Source organism: Pleurodeles waltl, chromosome 11 (assembly GCF_031143425.1).
Source record: "Pleurodeles waltl isolate 20211129_DDA chromosome 11, aPleWal1.hap1.20221129, whole genome shotgun sequence".
In the NCBI taxonomy this organism is placed as follows: domain Eukaryota; kingdom Metazoa; phylum Chordata; class Amphibia; order Caudata; family Salamandridae; genus Pleurodeles; species Pleurodeles waltl.
The window spans coordinates 735691847-735705852 of record NC_090450.1 but is presented as its reverse complement, the minus strand read 5'-3'; the positions used below and the strand labels follow the sequence as shown (position 1 = coordinate 735705852).

Below are 14006 nucleotides of genomic sequence, written 5' to 3'. Positions count from 1 at the left end.
AAGCCTTTCAGGCTCGGACAAATGTCTATTTTCCTGGATAAATGTGTCTCTGGTCCCGAGCTTCCTATCCCTTTCTCTGGACTAATCATCTCTCCTGTGGCATGTGTCTCTTGGTTTTATAAATACTGCCCATTTCTTTTCTGTTTCAGGCAAAGATGAATGAATCCGTCCAGTTCCTGTCAGTCTTCTCGCCCACGGTGCAGGTACTAGTATAATCAAGTGGCAGAAAGTGTCAGCTAAGAATTACTCATTTTTCTGTTATTTTATGTACCTTTTCCCATCTTTTTTCATCCCTGATAATATAAACATGAAGATTAGCAGGAAGGGTACCCTAAAACAAAATGTGTGGTGTATCATGGGTTTTGTTCCTTTCACTCTGAGACCTTTAATATCTTGAATGACCCTTCAATGGATGGAGTTCACCCTAAATAGTATCACTAGAATATCGATTGGATACAATATCGAGGATAAAATATTGAAAATAAAATACTGACAGGTAAATAAGTCTAGATTTTCTAAACCCAACTCCACATCTGTGTACCTACGTGGTATATATATATATTCAAGGTACTTAGATGTGGAGTAAGAAATAGTAAATCTAAACTTCCCTATTTGCACTTGCCTTTCGATGTTTTGCCCCTCAATATTCTGTCCACGATGTTAGAGGGGACGATATTCCGTAATACAACCCCATGGATAACCTCCGTGTCCTGGACACCAGCAATCAAGTGTATTCTAAAGATGTCTAATGGCCACAGGATGTGAGATGAAGTCCTTCACACTCAGTAAAGCAGGGGTCAAGGCTATAGGACAGCGAGTGGTAATACTGTTTATTGAGTGTGTGGTATTGCTGCACCAAATTCCAGCTTGGGTTGTAATGAAGCCTCAAGTCAAATGACCCTCAGATAAGAAGGAGACAGTTGTTCCAGTAGAGCTTGGTCACAGACATTTTGACACCACAAAACAAGCCAGTGGCAGAAATTCATAACAGTGAACTTTTTAGATTCGGACCTATCTCAGAAGTGCTGTGTCATCGCAGACAAAAAACAAACACTCTTCTTACAGATTCACCGTGCTTTCAACGGATAGCCATATGGCACATGCGAAGAGAAACTGAAGAAATGGCTTCGCTTGGACGTGAAGGTGCCACCAAGCTGTGAGGAGATGGTTAAGGTCCAAGCAGGTCAAAGTGCAAGTCTCTCCTCTTGGCTGTCAGGGAAAGTAACAAGCACTGGCAAACCCAATAGGTCTGACCTTTATTAGCTGACCGCAGAGCTATAGAACTTGACAATGCTTATGGACACATGGGTAGGAATAATAAAAGTATGACTAAAGAAAGGTAATCATGGCCACCTGCATGTGCATGCACCTGCACTGGCTGCATCCCAAGGAATGAAAATATTTTTCAAAAAAACATTTGAACGTTCTGCTCCTGCTTAACTTAGTTTCCTTATGCTCATTTTTCTTCTGTTTTTGGTCTTCAGTCTCTGACGAACAAGACAATCGAAGACATTCTGCGCCTAGAAACATTCCTGGCTGTAGATCTCCAGCAACTGCTACAAAATGTGAGTAGACTCCTGCTCTCTCCGCCTATCCTCGTAACAGAAAGCATATATAGGGAAAGAACATTACATCAAGTAATGATGTAACCCTAATACACCACCACAAGCACACTACACAGTATCCTACACCCAGGCCACCTAAAACTTGCACCTTACCACTTGTCACCACCTATATTTACACCACAATTTACATGCTGACCCTAAGGTCCCTACACCCCACCTGCACCCCCCACAGCACATACACCAAACACCACCTAGAACCTAGACTGCTACCAACTCCCTACATCACCACCCGCAGCCCCTAGCACCTACAACTTACTCCTCAGCATGTCACCATCTGCACCAAACACCACCACTTACACCCTGCCCATATCCTGACACTACTTACAACGTACACTTACATTTACATCTCTATACCATCTACACCAAACACCACTTACAGCCTAGATTACCACCAATGCACTAGAACACCTCTTAAACCCTACACCTCACCATATGCCACCATCTGAGCACTACACCACCACCACAGCCTCCATTATCCTCCCGTTCTACACCCCAAAACCTCCTACAGCTGTCACTGCCTACATCATATGCCACCACCAGCACTCTATACCAGTCAAGTCTAACAGATGGGCGTGTGCCTATATTGGGGCTCCAATATTCTGAGATCTAAAGACTGCGCTACACACCCATCCCATATCATCCTCAGTATCTTATCAGAGTCAAGTCTTACAATGAGAGCCCCGAGCCACTGCTGAAACAACACTCCCTAACCATCCTGCCTCTACAGGATAACACCGATTTGAATGTCATTGAAATACATCACTAGCTACACACACAACAAACCTACATTCCACATCACCTACAACTTATACCGTATAACACACCACAACACTCCACCAATTACACTCTGCACTCCAACACCACCTACACCTTATACACTTCCACCTGTACCCTACACCACCCTCACCCTGTACTCCACAGCATCTACAACGTACACTGCCTACACCATATATCACTAGCGGCACCCTTTAAAATCCCTATCAGGCTAAATTACCTAAACCCAATCCATTAGGTACGTGGGCCTTTAACCTATGCCTTTCCATTTGCATTTTACTGAATCTCCTCACCACAATGCACCTTCCTCTCATTCACATTCCAGGCCTCTTGTACCCATACGGGCCCGTATGGCACAACAAGAAGACAGCAGCACTTTCCTGTCGCTATTCTGTTGCTGCCGCCCCAGAGCATGCTATGCTGCTTTGTTCAGTCCTGAGGTTACAGGTGCAGCATGGAATAGGGGGTGCCGTTATACAACAGGGCTTACTGCTTTGGCCACTTTATTATTACATGCAATAATCTATACCACCACTACCTACACCCCATACCATTACCTACTCCATACTTCTCCATCTACACACACAATTCCACTCTGCACCCCACACCTCAGTACCCACCCACTCCCTACACCTGTACAACCAATTTACACCTATAGCACCGCATGCACCCTATTATTTAATCTAAATGCACACCACCAACATATCATTTCACCCTCTAAGCATACTTCATTGCCTACAACACTTCATACCCTTCATACCCTACCACCTACATCATGCACCAGCTACACACTATACCTGCACTGCTGTACATCCTATATCACCTACAAATGCCACCATCTACAACTGCATTGAGTACCACAATTTACCTTTCACCAACACCTACAAGGTACACCACTTCCTGCTTCTAAAGTCCAAGCCTCCATCACCACCCACACTCTGCAGCACTGCCTACACTCTAAACAACATTGTACATTGTATACAACCACTTGAACTCTGTGCCACCACCTTGTTCCATACCATGCACCACCACTCAAATCCTACACCATGTGCATCATACAGAACTGCCTACATATCATACATTGCACACCAATCTACTTTCTACACGACATACCCTATACCACCTACACTTTACAGCACTATATAGACACCACACACCTACCTACACCATAAATACAATACCCAATACAATTCTGTGAATTTTCTTTAAAAACTCTGTCTAGTTTGTGAATGGTGCAAAGTGTGTGATATTTTTTAAAAGCAGGTTGAACATGTATCTGACAGTAGTTTTGGGGGGAAATAACAGCTTAACATACTTTTAGCAGGACACTTTTACCCAAGAAATTGTTTTGTGGGAACATTCACAATGTTTTGACTAAAGTTCCCTTTGCTTCGCTGTGGCACAGTGATGATTCTATGATAGCTAACAGAACTCACATGCTTTAACTTCAAAAGCCTCAACCAGTTGGCCCCAGTCTATATTTCTTCAATCGTTCACCATTACCTATTAAACTGAAACATTTGCACTAAAAATAAAGCCCTCCTGATAATTTCAAAGTCCCAATTAAGACCGGATATAGTCACTCATTCTCAGTGTAGGCTCCCACAATCTAGATCTCCCTTCTAGTCGACATCAGCATTCGCTCTCATTGATAAGCTTCTGGAATAAAAATACATATGAGTACTTAGTACCATCACCAGGAAACCTAGTCATGCAGTATGTGCTTTATAAGTGCTGTCAATCAGTCAGATTGATGCTGTCAAGACAAGTGTTAATAAACTGCAGCAGCAGGTGAAGGTTTTACCGTGACCTACATGTTTCCGTGTTCTGGATTTGTGAATGACAGACATGCATAAGGAGAGGTCTGTCACAATATGGCCGCCCGGCATGAGCCTAAGCTGAAGAATGGATCTCAATGGAAAAACTTCAAGTAATGTATTTACCGGGCTATACTTTGCGTTAAAAACTGGTCTGGCTTCCAAAGCTCCTGCACACAGGAAATTAGACCATTTAGACGTCTTCCACTCCATCGATTACTCAAACTGGAGCTGCAGAGGCATGGGTGCTACATCACCCTCAACTTTGACCACATCAATCCGTCACCCTGGTAAAAGCCTTCAACCCCATATCCCAGCTCACAACCATTGTGTTTGAAGTCTGTTTTTATCTTATTTTTTGATAAGCATCCTTTCTCAGCCATCTTGATAGGCCATTAATGTTCTTCTCTCCCAACCCAACAGGGCATCCTTGCACTCCAATTGCACATGTTTACCTATTCTGGGAGTGTAGAGAATCGTGTTTCGCTGATGCTAACACTGTCCGTACTCTCTCTCTGACGGAAGCTTGCAGGGCTGCTGCTGTGCTGCACTTGTCTGTGTGTGAGTGAAGCTTGCTTGCCGCTTTTCGTGCTGTACTTGGTCTGGGTGTGCTAGTGAAGCACGATAAAACCATTCCCAGTATGGGAAAGTAAAAATTATCGGCTTATGAAAGCTTGGTTGTAGTAGAAGATGTTAAAAAATCAATTAGCTGTTTTTATTGATTGCACTGATGTCTTACAATGTTTTAACTGGGTAACTTCAGGTTTATTGCAGTCAGAATAATTTTCCATTAAGCAATAACATCGCAATAAAAATGCAATGATAAAAAACATTATAAACATTTGCGGTCAACATGTGATCTAATTAATATCCGGGCAGACCTCAATGTTGAGATAAAACAAAACCAGCTCGAAATCCTCAATCAACAAATTAACATTAATTGACAGTAAATGTACATTAACCAATTTCATACAAGCAAGATAGCCTTTCGAGGATCAGCTTTATTTTATTTGAAATCAAAACTGTGTTAAATGTTTCAATAAAATGATAATAAATAATTTGCCACGATTTTAGTTGAGACTATTGAATCCAAAATATTGACGGGCAGGATATTGTTACCACACAATGGAGGGACAAAATAGTGAAAGGTTTGGTTAGTACAAGGAGAGAGGTAAGGATTTAATATTCCTAACTATACATCTACCTATGTAGAAAGTTTTTCTATTTCCAAGGTGCTTATGTGTGGAGTTAGGCATAAGAATTTTTAGAAACGTACCTTTCGATATTTTGACTCTCAAATTTAGTTGTAAGGATATTCTGCCCTATCAATATTTGGGATTCGAGATTCCCAGCCTACACAATTTGGATTTGCCTCGATACTTTTCAGCTTTCTGCATTTCCAGGCCATGCTTTAGCTTCTAGAAAAGTGTTGTATAATCAGATAAATAAATGATGTGGGGGAATGACCAATAGTCAGTGAGGGTGTTTGAACTTTTGATGTGGGGAGCGCGTGTGCCGCCACTGGTGTAAACAAGGCCAGTGATGTGCGGAATGAGACAGGCTCTAGCGGTTAGACTCTGATCCGCAGGAACTGAGAGAGCTGTGACAAGACGTGGAGAGCATCTAAACCAAAACCCAAACTATGAATCATTAAAAGATGCTCTGTTTCTTGTCTACCCCAGGAGACAGAGTGCTTCGCGAGGAAGGAGCTGGAATATTTCGTGCAGTATGTGGAGTGGGTTAACAGAACGGTGAGTACCGCTTGCAGCCCACCTTTGCCGGTGGGTAGTGGAGAGTATCTATATTATCATCTAAATTATCTACCTCGATTTCAATGCACTTTCTCAGATTTTCGTCTATATTTAAATGATATACAGTGCAAAGCTAACTGGAAAACGTAGGATCGCTTGCACTTCAAATTAATTAGCGTTTTTACATATTTCAAGTGCCCATTTAGAACTATATTTCATTACATTTGTTATAATTGGGGGCACTGGTGGATTAAGCAAGAGTCCCAGAATCATATGATTCCAGTCAAGTGCCGAAGCCAAGGTCTACAAGTCAGCAACGCAGACACAGCTCCAAAAAAACTCCCTCTCTTGACCGTCGTCTCGATTACTTATTTGCAAGCATAATACCTACACCACCCACACTAAGAAAACTAAGGAATACACATAGTGAGTACCTGAACACTAAGGACAGAGGGATAGAAGTGGGAATCAGTCATGACAATCTTTGTACAGCACTGTGGCAGACATGATGGCTGGTGGGGTGGTGTCAAAGAGGTAGGGTATGGCGCTCTGCTGGCCGAGTGAAGGCCCACCACATCTTTGCAGTCCCAAAACAGTGAAGCCGGCTTGAAGCAGTGAAGAAGACAAATGTGGGCAGATTACAACAACCACAGGACGCAATTTAGGTTGAGACTAGGAAGGAAAACTAGCACTCAATGCCTCTCTCAAGTATAACGAAACAGGACTAACTATGGAGTTGCTTGACGGGACGTCAAAGGCAAACAGCCAGTGTTGCTCACTAGCAGGGGTAAATAGGGCAAATTCATAAGCTTTTGGCTTTGTTACGTGCCATTGGGTACAAGTTAATCTGTACTTGTGCTGCTAAAGGGACACTGCTGCTGTGGTGGCCCCACTTTCTGGTGCCTGTTCCATGTACTGTTGCATGCGCGTTACTGTTAAAAAAAAATTCTGGCTTGGGACTTTGATGTTGACTGTGTGGTGTTGGGAGGCAGGACAGCCCCTAGGGGGAGTCAAGCGACATCTTTGCACCAAAGAAATTGAATACTGTAGTTGCTTTATCTTTTAGGTTACTTTCATTTTCACAAAACATATTAAAAAATCGGGATTTTGTTCAAATATAAATTAGAGTTTTGTGAATCTGACAGAAGAGGAAAACATAAAAAAAAACAAATAGCAAAGGGCAGGCAGCACTAATGGAGTCCCTTGAGACAATTTCTGTGCTGATGGTAAGTGGGGTACCTGCTCCTCCGAAAAAACACCAGGGGGGACGCTAACAGTAGAAATATAATGAGAACGAGAGAAACAGAAGCAGAAAAGGTATTTTTAGAAAAAGGAAAAACCGCAGCAGAACTGCACAACGATTTCAAAGCTAGACAAACTCATAAACAACTGAGTGAAGTGACTGTAGGGAAGACAACTGAGGGAACAGCACATGACAAGCGTAAATTGGAGAGGTCCACGGGTGAACAGGGAGAGGTGGTTGTCATGGAAGTGTTAACTTCAAGCATTGTGAATAGTAGAGCATTTGGAATGTGTTTATAGACACATTTCAAAAACAGAAATAATGTTCCACAAGGGTGTGTGTCACTGAAAACCTTTTTGAACATTTTAGTAAAATCTTGAGTTACACATTATAGAGTACATGGACCATTGGCCAGACCTGCACCAACAGAGGTGTATTGTAGTAATACACTTGTACGGCTCGATGTTATCACAGCCGGAGATATGAGTAAATCATGTCAGATGCGGCTCTGTGGGTTGAATATTTATATGAAAATCATTACGTCAGGCTCATTGAGGATACTTCTCGACTGTGCTTAAACATGAGGGGTTAGTAGAAGGTGGATGCAATTGATGTATAATGTTCAAATGTTCAGGAAAGAAATTCATAAGCTAGGCTAACACTCTCATGGATGGAGTGTTATTAGATGTGTAATATGTACATTTTCGTTAGGCAGGAGAATTGCGCAGGATATGAATTTACAGGACACAAACTGCTATATTAGAGATGATTCCTGGGAAGCCCATTGGATATCAGTCTATGTAAACCACATGGAGTAGTCGGATGAAATTCCAGTGACTTTGAAAAAAGTTGCAAGGCAAGTCGTTCTGCGCTCATCCAGGCCTGGACCGCCCCTAGTGCCAGAACCCATGGCTATTTTCCAGTTCAAAGGTATTCTGGAAAACTGTTGCTCAGGCTCAATGCACCATTGAGGTAATCATTATGTAGGAAATTTCAGCTAGACAAGGGACTTGAAAACTTTCATTGTAACAACTGTCCTTTCTCAGGTCAGCTGAGTTCTTTCACTCCCCTCTCACTGCAACTCTGGAAAATACTTATAATTTGACTTGTGTTCTGATCAACTCAGTGTGATCAAACACAGGTAGAAATCTTTTGATTATATGGAAGCACATTCTCCGGTCGTAGCATTTCTTACTAAGAAATGAGCAGATGAGGCATCGGACCCAGATCTAACAGCTGCAATTCTGTCAGGTTATGTCACTTTTAGGCTGGACCAGGTATCTAAACGCTGCAGTGATGTATCACGAACACCTCAGGATTCTATGTGAACCCATCAAACAACTGAGCTGCGAAACTCTCTCATTTAACTGTAAACTGACCAACAACTATACCTTTAATGGATTGTTGCTTTGTAGGCCCCCTGGCCCTAGAGCTAATTTTTTATCATCCGGAAATGATTCTTGGAACCCTGCATTCAATACTCGAGTTACACCATCTTAGGTGATTTTAACTTTCACTCAGAGGACTCCACTAATAATGAAACTGTCCAACCTCTAGATAATATGAGTGGTTTTAATCTAACCCATTTGGTGAATACTGCTACTCATATTGCCGGTTATAACTTAGATGGTATTTTTACTAGTAATCCTCATTTGTGGTTGGAAGATGTGCAGGCATTTATTTGGTTAGATCACAAAGCTATTAACGTTAGTTTAAATCTCCCAGCTGCTAACCAGTCAGTCAAGAAAAGTATGCAGGCCATATATATTACCGAGCCTGGAACAGGATCAACACATTTACTGATCTTCTAACCGTTACTATGCCTCTCATCCCAAATGGTCCTTATATAGCTTTAGTTGATTACTCTGACTGGATTCATTTGTCAGTTTCCAAAATGGCTTCTCTCAAAACTACTAAATATCATAGAAATAAGCCTACAGCTCCATTGTTCTCATCCAAACTTAGGGCCTTCAAACAAAAGTGTTGTAGAGAGGAGAAAAAGTGGAGGGAACATTATAGCTCAGCTAAAAAAAGATAAATATAAACTACTTATTCAAGAGTTCAAGGACTTGATTATTCTCGAGAGAAACAATTTCTACACTGAGAAAATCTATTCAGACCAATATTTTAGCAAAACAACTTTTTAGGACTGTGAGAATCCTCTCTGGCACTAATTCAATTAATGTTCTGACATCCAGTCAGCCTTTTTGTGATAAACTGACCCACTACTTTCAAAATAATGTACATGTAGTCATTGGGTAATTTTACATTAGTTGTATTGCTAATGCTTATGGTTCTAGGGTTGGGAATCGAGATGCCAGGTATATCAAACTCTCGAACTTCCCACTGCTTACCGAGGAGGGAGTGATTGAACTTATATTTCACACCAAGTCGACGGCCCCTTCTGACACTTGCCCCCCCCCCAAAAAAAAGTCCTCAAACAAATTACTGGGACAGTGCAGCACCCCTCACTTCCTACTCTCTGGAAAAAGGCTGTGATACTCCCTTTATTAAAAAAGGTAATCTCAATCCTAAGAAGGAAACACGTTTTTGTCCAATTTTCATGCCTGCTGATGCCAGTGAAAATTCTCGAAAATCATCTTAATATGCTTCTTCCTGATTACTTAGAGAAAAGGGAAATCTTATACAGTGCCCAATATGGTTTTAGGAAAAATCATAGTACAGAATCAGCTCTGGTGGGGGTCTCTGATGAGATCATATCCATTACACGAGGAAAGGCTACGGTGATCCCTTTGGACATATCCGCAGCTTTCAACATAGTGAGTCACTCCATCCTCTTGGATCATTTAAAGGAGATAGGAATTTGTGGAACAGCATTGGATCTCTTTCACTTTTTTTTTTACCTATCCCGGAGCGGTCTGTCGCCCTAGAAGAGTAAACATCCAGACCATTTTCACTGCCCTGCGGTATTCCTCAGGGTTCGTCATTGAGCCCCACACTATTCAATGTGTATGTGGTGCCCTTGGCAAGATTGATTTGCTGTTTTGGCTTTTCAACCGTTTCCTATGCTGACAACACCCAAACTGTGGTGTAAATTTCCAGAGATGTGGAGAATGTCTCACAACTCTTCAATAGCTGCATGAGTGAAGTTGTTGGCTGAACAAGACATAATTCCCTTAAACTAAACTCTGAAAAAGTTGAGGTCCTCCTTTTTGATAACAATGTTTCCTTTTGGGATTCGGCTTGGTGGCCACAACACATGAGTCCCCTTTCCTTCTTCCTGTTCTAAAAGTTAAGAATTTGGGAGTGATTTTTTACTCCAATCTCATCTTCTCAGATCAGATCAATAAGCTTTCTTTCACCCATGTTTGTCTTTTAAGAATGTTGCAGAAGATTTTCTTTTCATCTGTTTTGAGCTGCAGAAAACAGTAGACCAGGCACAGATACTCGCCAGGTCGGATTATTGTAATGCCCTTTATTTAGGTATTCAACAATGCTTTTTGAATAGTTTTTAAATTATCGAATACAAACAAAGAAGGGCTAATATGTCGGGAGTGTTTAGAGAAAAGTTGGCCCTGTGTACGGTACTCCCATCATAATACCAAAAAAACAAAAGTACACAGTTCCAGCCAATAGACTAGTACAAATGTATACAGTAAGTAATAGAGTCTATGAGTCTGCTCTTATTAGAACAAGAGCCCTCACTCACCAAATGGTGACATGCTTCATCATCGGGCTTTTGCTCCTCGTCAGGCTGGCAACGCAATGCCTGACGGGCCCCTCGTGGGGTCTCTTTGCCGGAGATCTTTTAAGTGTAAAGAATGCCGGTAGCTGAGTGTTAGCTAGTATGTGGGATTGGTATATGGGTATGTGAAAATAAAAATGGCTAGAGTTCTGGAAATATCGTATTTAATCAACCCAGACCCCTGTCATGACTAAAAACAGAGTGTGGGTAAGGATTAGAAGTAATGTCTAGTCCACCCTCAGAAACAAAAAAAACTGTTGTTCCCTGAATTGGGGGAATGTGGAGAGTTAGAGTACAGAACTAACTATACTTCTATCATCGGGGTCAACATGTTTCTCGCAAAAAATGTCTGTTAAGATCGGTGCGATTCGTCAGGACCAAAAAACGTACCTGATCCACAAGTTATAACCCAATACGGGATTTCTTCGTACCACAAAAACCCTCCTTGTATTAAAGGATGGGCCCCATCGGGATAGCAATAAGCATCAGTAGTCCAGGCTTGTATAGTCAACCCGCTCGTGTGGCCACCGGGTGGATAACCTACCCCTGCTCCGCGTCCCAGAAAAAAATATTGTCACTGTGTACTTTTGTTTTTTTAGTTTTTAAATTATACAGAATGCTGCTACTAGTCTTCTTCTGAGAGTATCTAGGTTTAAATCAGTTTCTTTCAAGCTAGTGAAACTCCACCGGCTGCTGATCATAAAGCGAGTTACCTTTAAGGCACTCTGTTGGCCTATAAATCTCTGCATAATACAGACCCAGTGTACCTGAGGAAGACCTTCTCCTGGAACACACCCAGGAGAGCCCTTCATTCTGTGGCATCCAAAATGGTGATTAGCGCCAAATGTAATTTAGTTTCTTGGGGGTCAGAAGTTTTGTCTTTTTAACCTGTAAACTTTGGAATAAACTGCCCATCCAGTTAAAAAATCAGCCTAATTTGACATGCTTTAGGAAACATCAGAAAACCTGGCTTCATGCGCTATGACATTAGTCCAGGCTATACTTAAATGTCTGGCTTCTGCCTTTTATATCCTTCCTTCGTCGCTTCTCTTGCACATGATAGCGCCAAGACACCCTTGGACATTCGCTGCACTTTATAAATTATACCAATATCAATGTATAAAATATATCAATATCTTTTTAAAATTCTCTTTTTGCAGTGTGAAATTCTAGGTTCACACACTAAACACTGCCCCATTATCTAGTTGTTGAGCATACAATAGATTTTTGCAAAGTAGTTTTTCTTAAAATATGCAGCGAAGTGCTGGTTGCTAGATGCTGGCTGGAAAGCAGCTAAGGGTAAGTGGAAAGAAGTTACTGCTCAAAGTTCCACCTGGAGTGACTGACACAGTGAAATGAGGATTGGGGTAGAGAGGAGTAAGAGGAACAAATATCCCCCTACAGGAACCAGTCAGGGTCTGCTGAACATGAGGTTGGTTCTATTTGGGATAAATTGTGCCTCACCTCTGTGGTCAAAACCTCTCAAGGGCATTTAAATGCTGTAAGGACCTGACATAGCACACAAATATCAGAAGTGTGAGCAATACTGCCAACTCTACATGAGCAAGACTTGGAACCCTTTAACTTTGCACCCATTGAACAAGATGAACCATGATCCAACAACACACACTGGTTTATTCCAAGTGTGGGGAAGGAATGGGTAGGACAGGCAAACACACAACAAAGATGTATACAATCACTCTGGGATCCTATGTATTCAGTCCCGGCCTGATTACTTTCAGGCTGCATGCGGACAGTGAACTCTGAGGAGCTGAGTGATGTTTTGTGACATGATGCACCTATCACAGTAAAGATTCAGAAAAGAATGGCAGGTCTGTCGCTGCTGGTGGTAAATAAGAAGTCTTGGCTCCAGTTCAATGGTAGGTGGCAAACTGAAGTCAAGAGGGTAGAGATGGAAAAGAGATTGGTAGATGGCAAGCTGGCAACCATAAAAGATAAACCCCAATGGTCTTAGAGTGAAGGGAATACAGCACAACCGCTTCAAATAATGTATGGGACAAACACCAGTTAACCAGACCCCCATGGACTGCTTTTCCTACATGAGTAAGAGAGATAAAGGGGGTCTCAAGGCCTGCCCTAGTGCGAAGAAAGAAAGAAGAAAAATGTACAGTCTGCTGATATGCCAGGAACCGTATCCATCAATATTTCTATAAAACATTCAAAAGCAAAATGCGCCAAGCAGGTACGAGGCAAAAGGCAACTCTGGCTCGATTTTGCAGGGAGCAATTAGCTCCAAACAACAATTACCCGAACAAACAAACCTGAGCAACATGAGTTTTCGCTTGCTGGTTAATTCCCCAAGAAACATCATGGGTAATCCCCTACTGCCACAGACATATGACAAACAGTCACTTAGAAGCCGGTAGCAAAAACTAGATTGCCCAAGTACAAAAGATAGAACTAGCCCACCACTAAAATTTTTAAGTTGGAATATTGCAGGCCTAAAAGCCAAAATGGAGGACAAGGACTGGGTAGAATTCATTAAACAACAAGATATCAGTTGCTTCCAGGAAACTTGGTCTATTAATGCCACCGATCTAGATGGGTTCTCCACCTTTCATCTACCCCCAACTAATGGAGATGGCCCACCTGGACATGAGACCTGGGAAATCTGAACCTCTATATAAAAGAAATAGCCTAACATTAGCTCTGAGACCAAACAGGAAAAACATTGTAAGGACAGATGCAGTTGAATCTTTTATGGGTGCACCTAGTCAGATCTGGTTGTCATCACTCTCCACGTTCCTTAACCTACCAGACAATGAGGCCTCACTCCTTTTGCATAATTTTAACAATTTTCTATTACAAACATCAAAGGAAAGAACTAGGCATCTTAAAACCAACCCAAAAATGGCTGAAGGCTGGTTTGACGGCAAGTGTTTAAAATGAAAAAAGGCGCTATCACAAGCACTAAAGAATCAGCACTGGAATAATTTCAATGAGCAACATTTTTTCGAGTGCAGGCAACAATATAAGAAATTACTCCGATATAAGAAGAAGACTTTGACACACAAGCTTTGGAAAGACCTCTTGCATGCAATCTCGGCCGGAAACTCTAAAAAGTTCTGG

General features: G+C 41.8%; 1 protein-coding gene across 2 annotated transcripts in view; it reads left to right on the top strand.

Moving 5' to 3' along the window:
* Positions 1-14006, top strand: part of PROM2 (prominin 2) — a 409319-nt gene that overhangs the window by 373625 nt on the left and 21688 nt on the right. For both annotated transcript variants that reach the window (XM_069214431.1, XM_069214433.1), the window contains exons 18-20: positions 150-203; positions 1485-1565; positions 5899-5967. In XM_069214431.1, coding sequence (XP_069070532.1) covers positions 150-203; positions 1485-1565; positions 5899-5967 — 204 coding nt within the window. The remainder of the gene's footprint in view (positions 1-149; positions 204-1484; positions 1566-5898; positions 5968-14006) is intronic.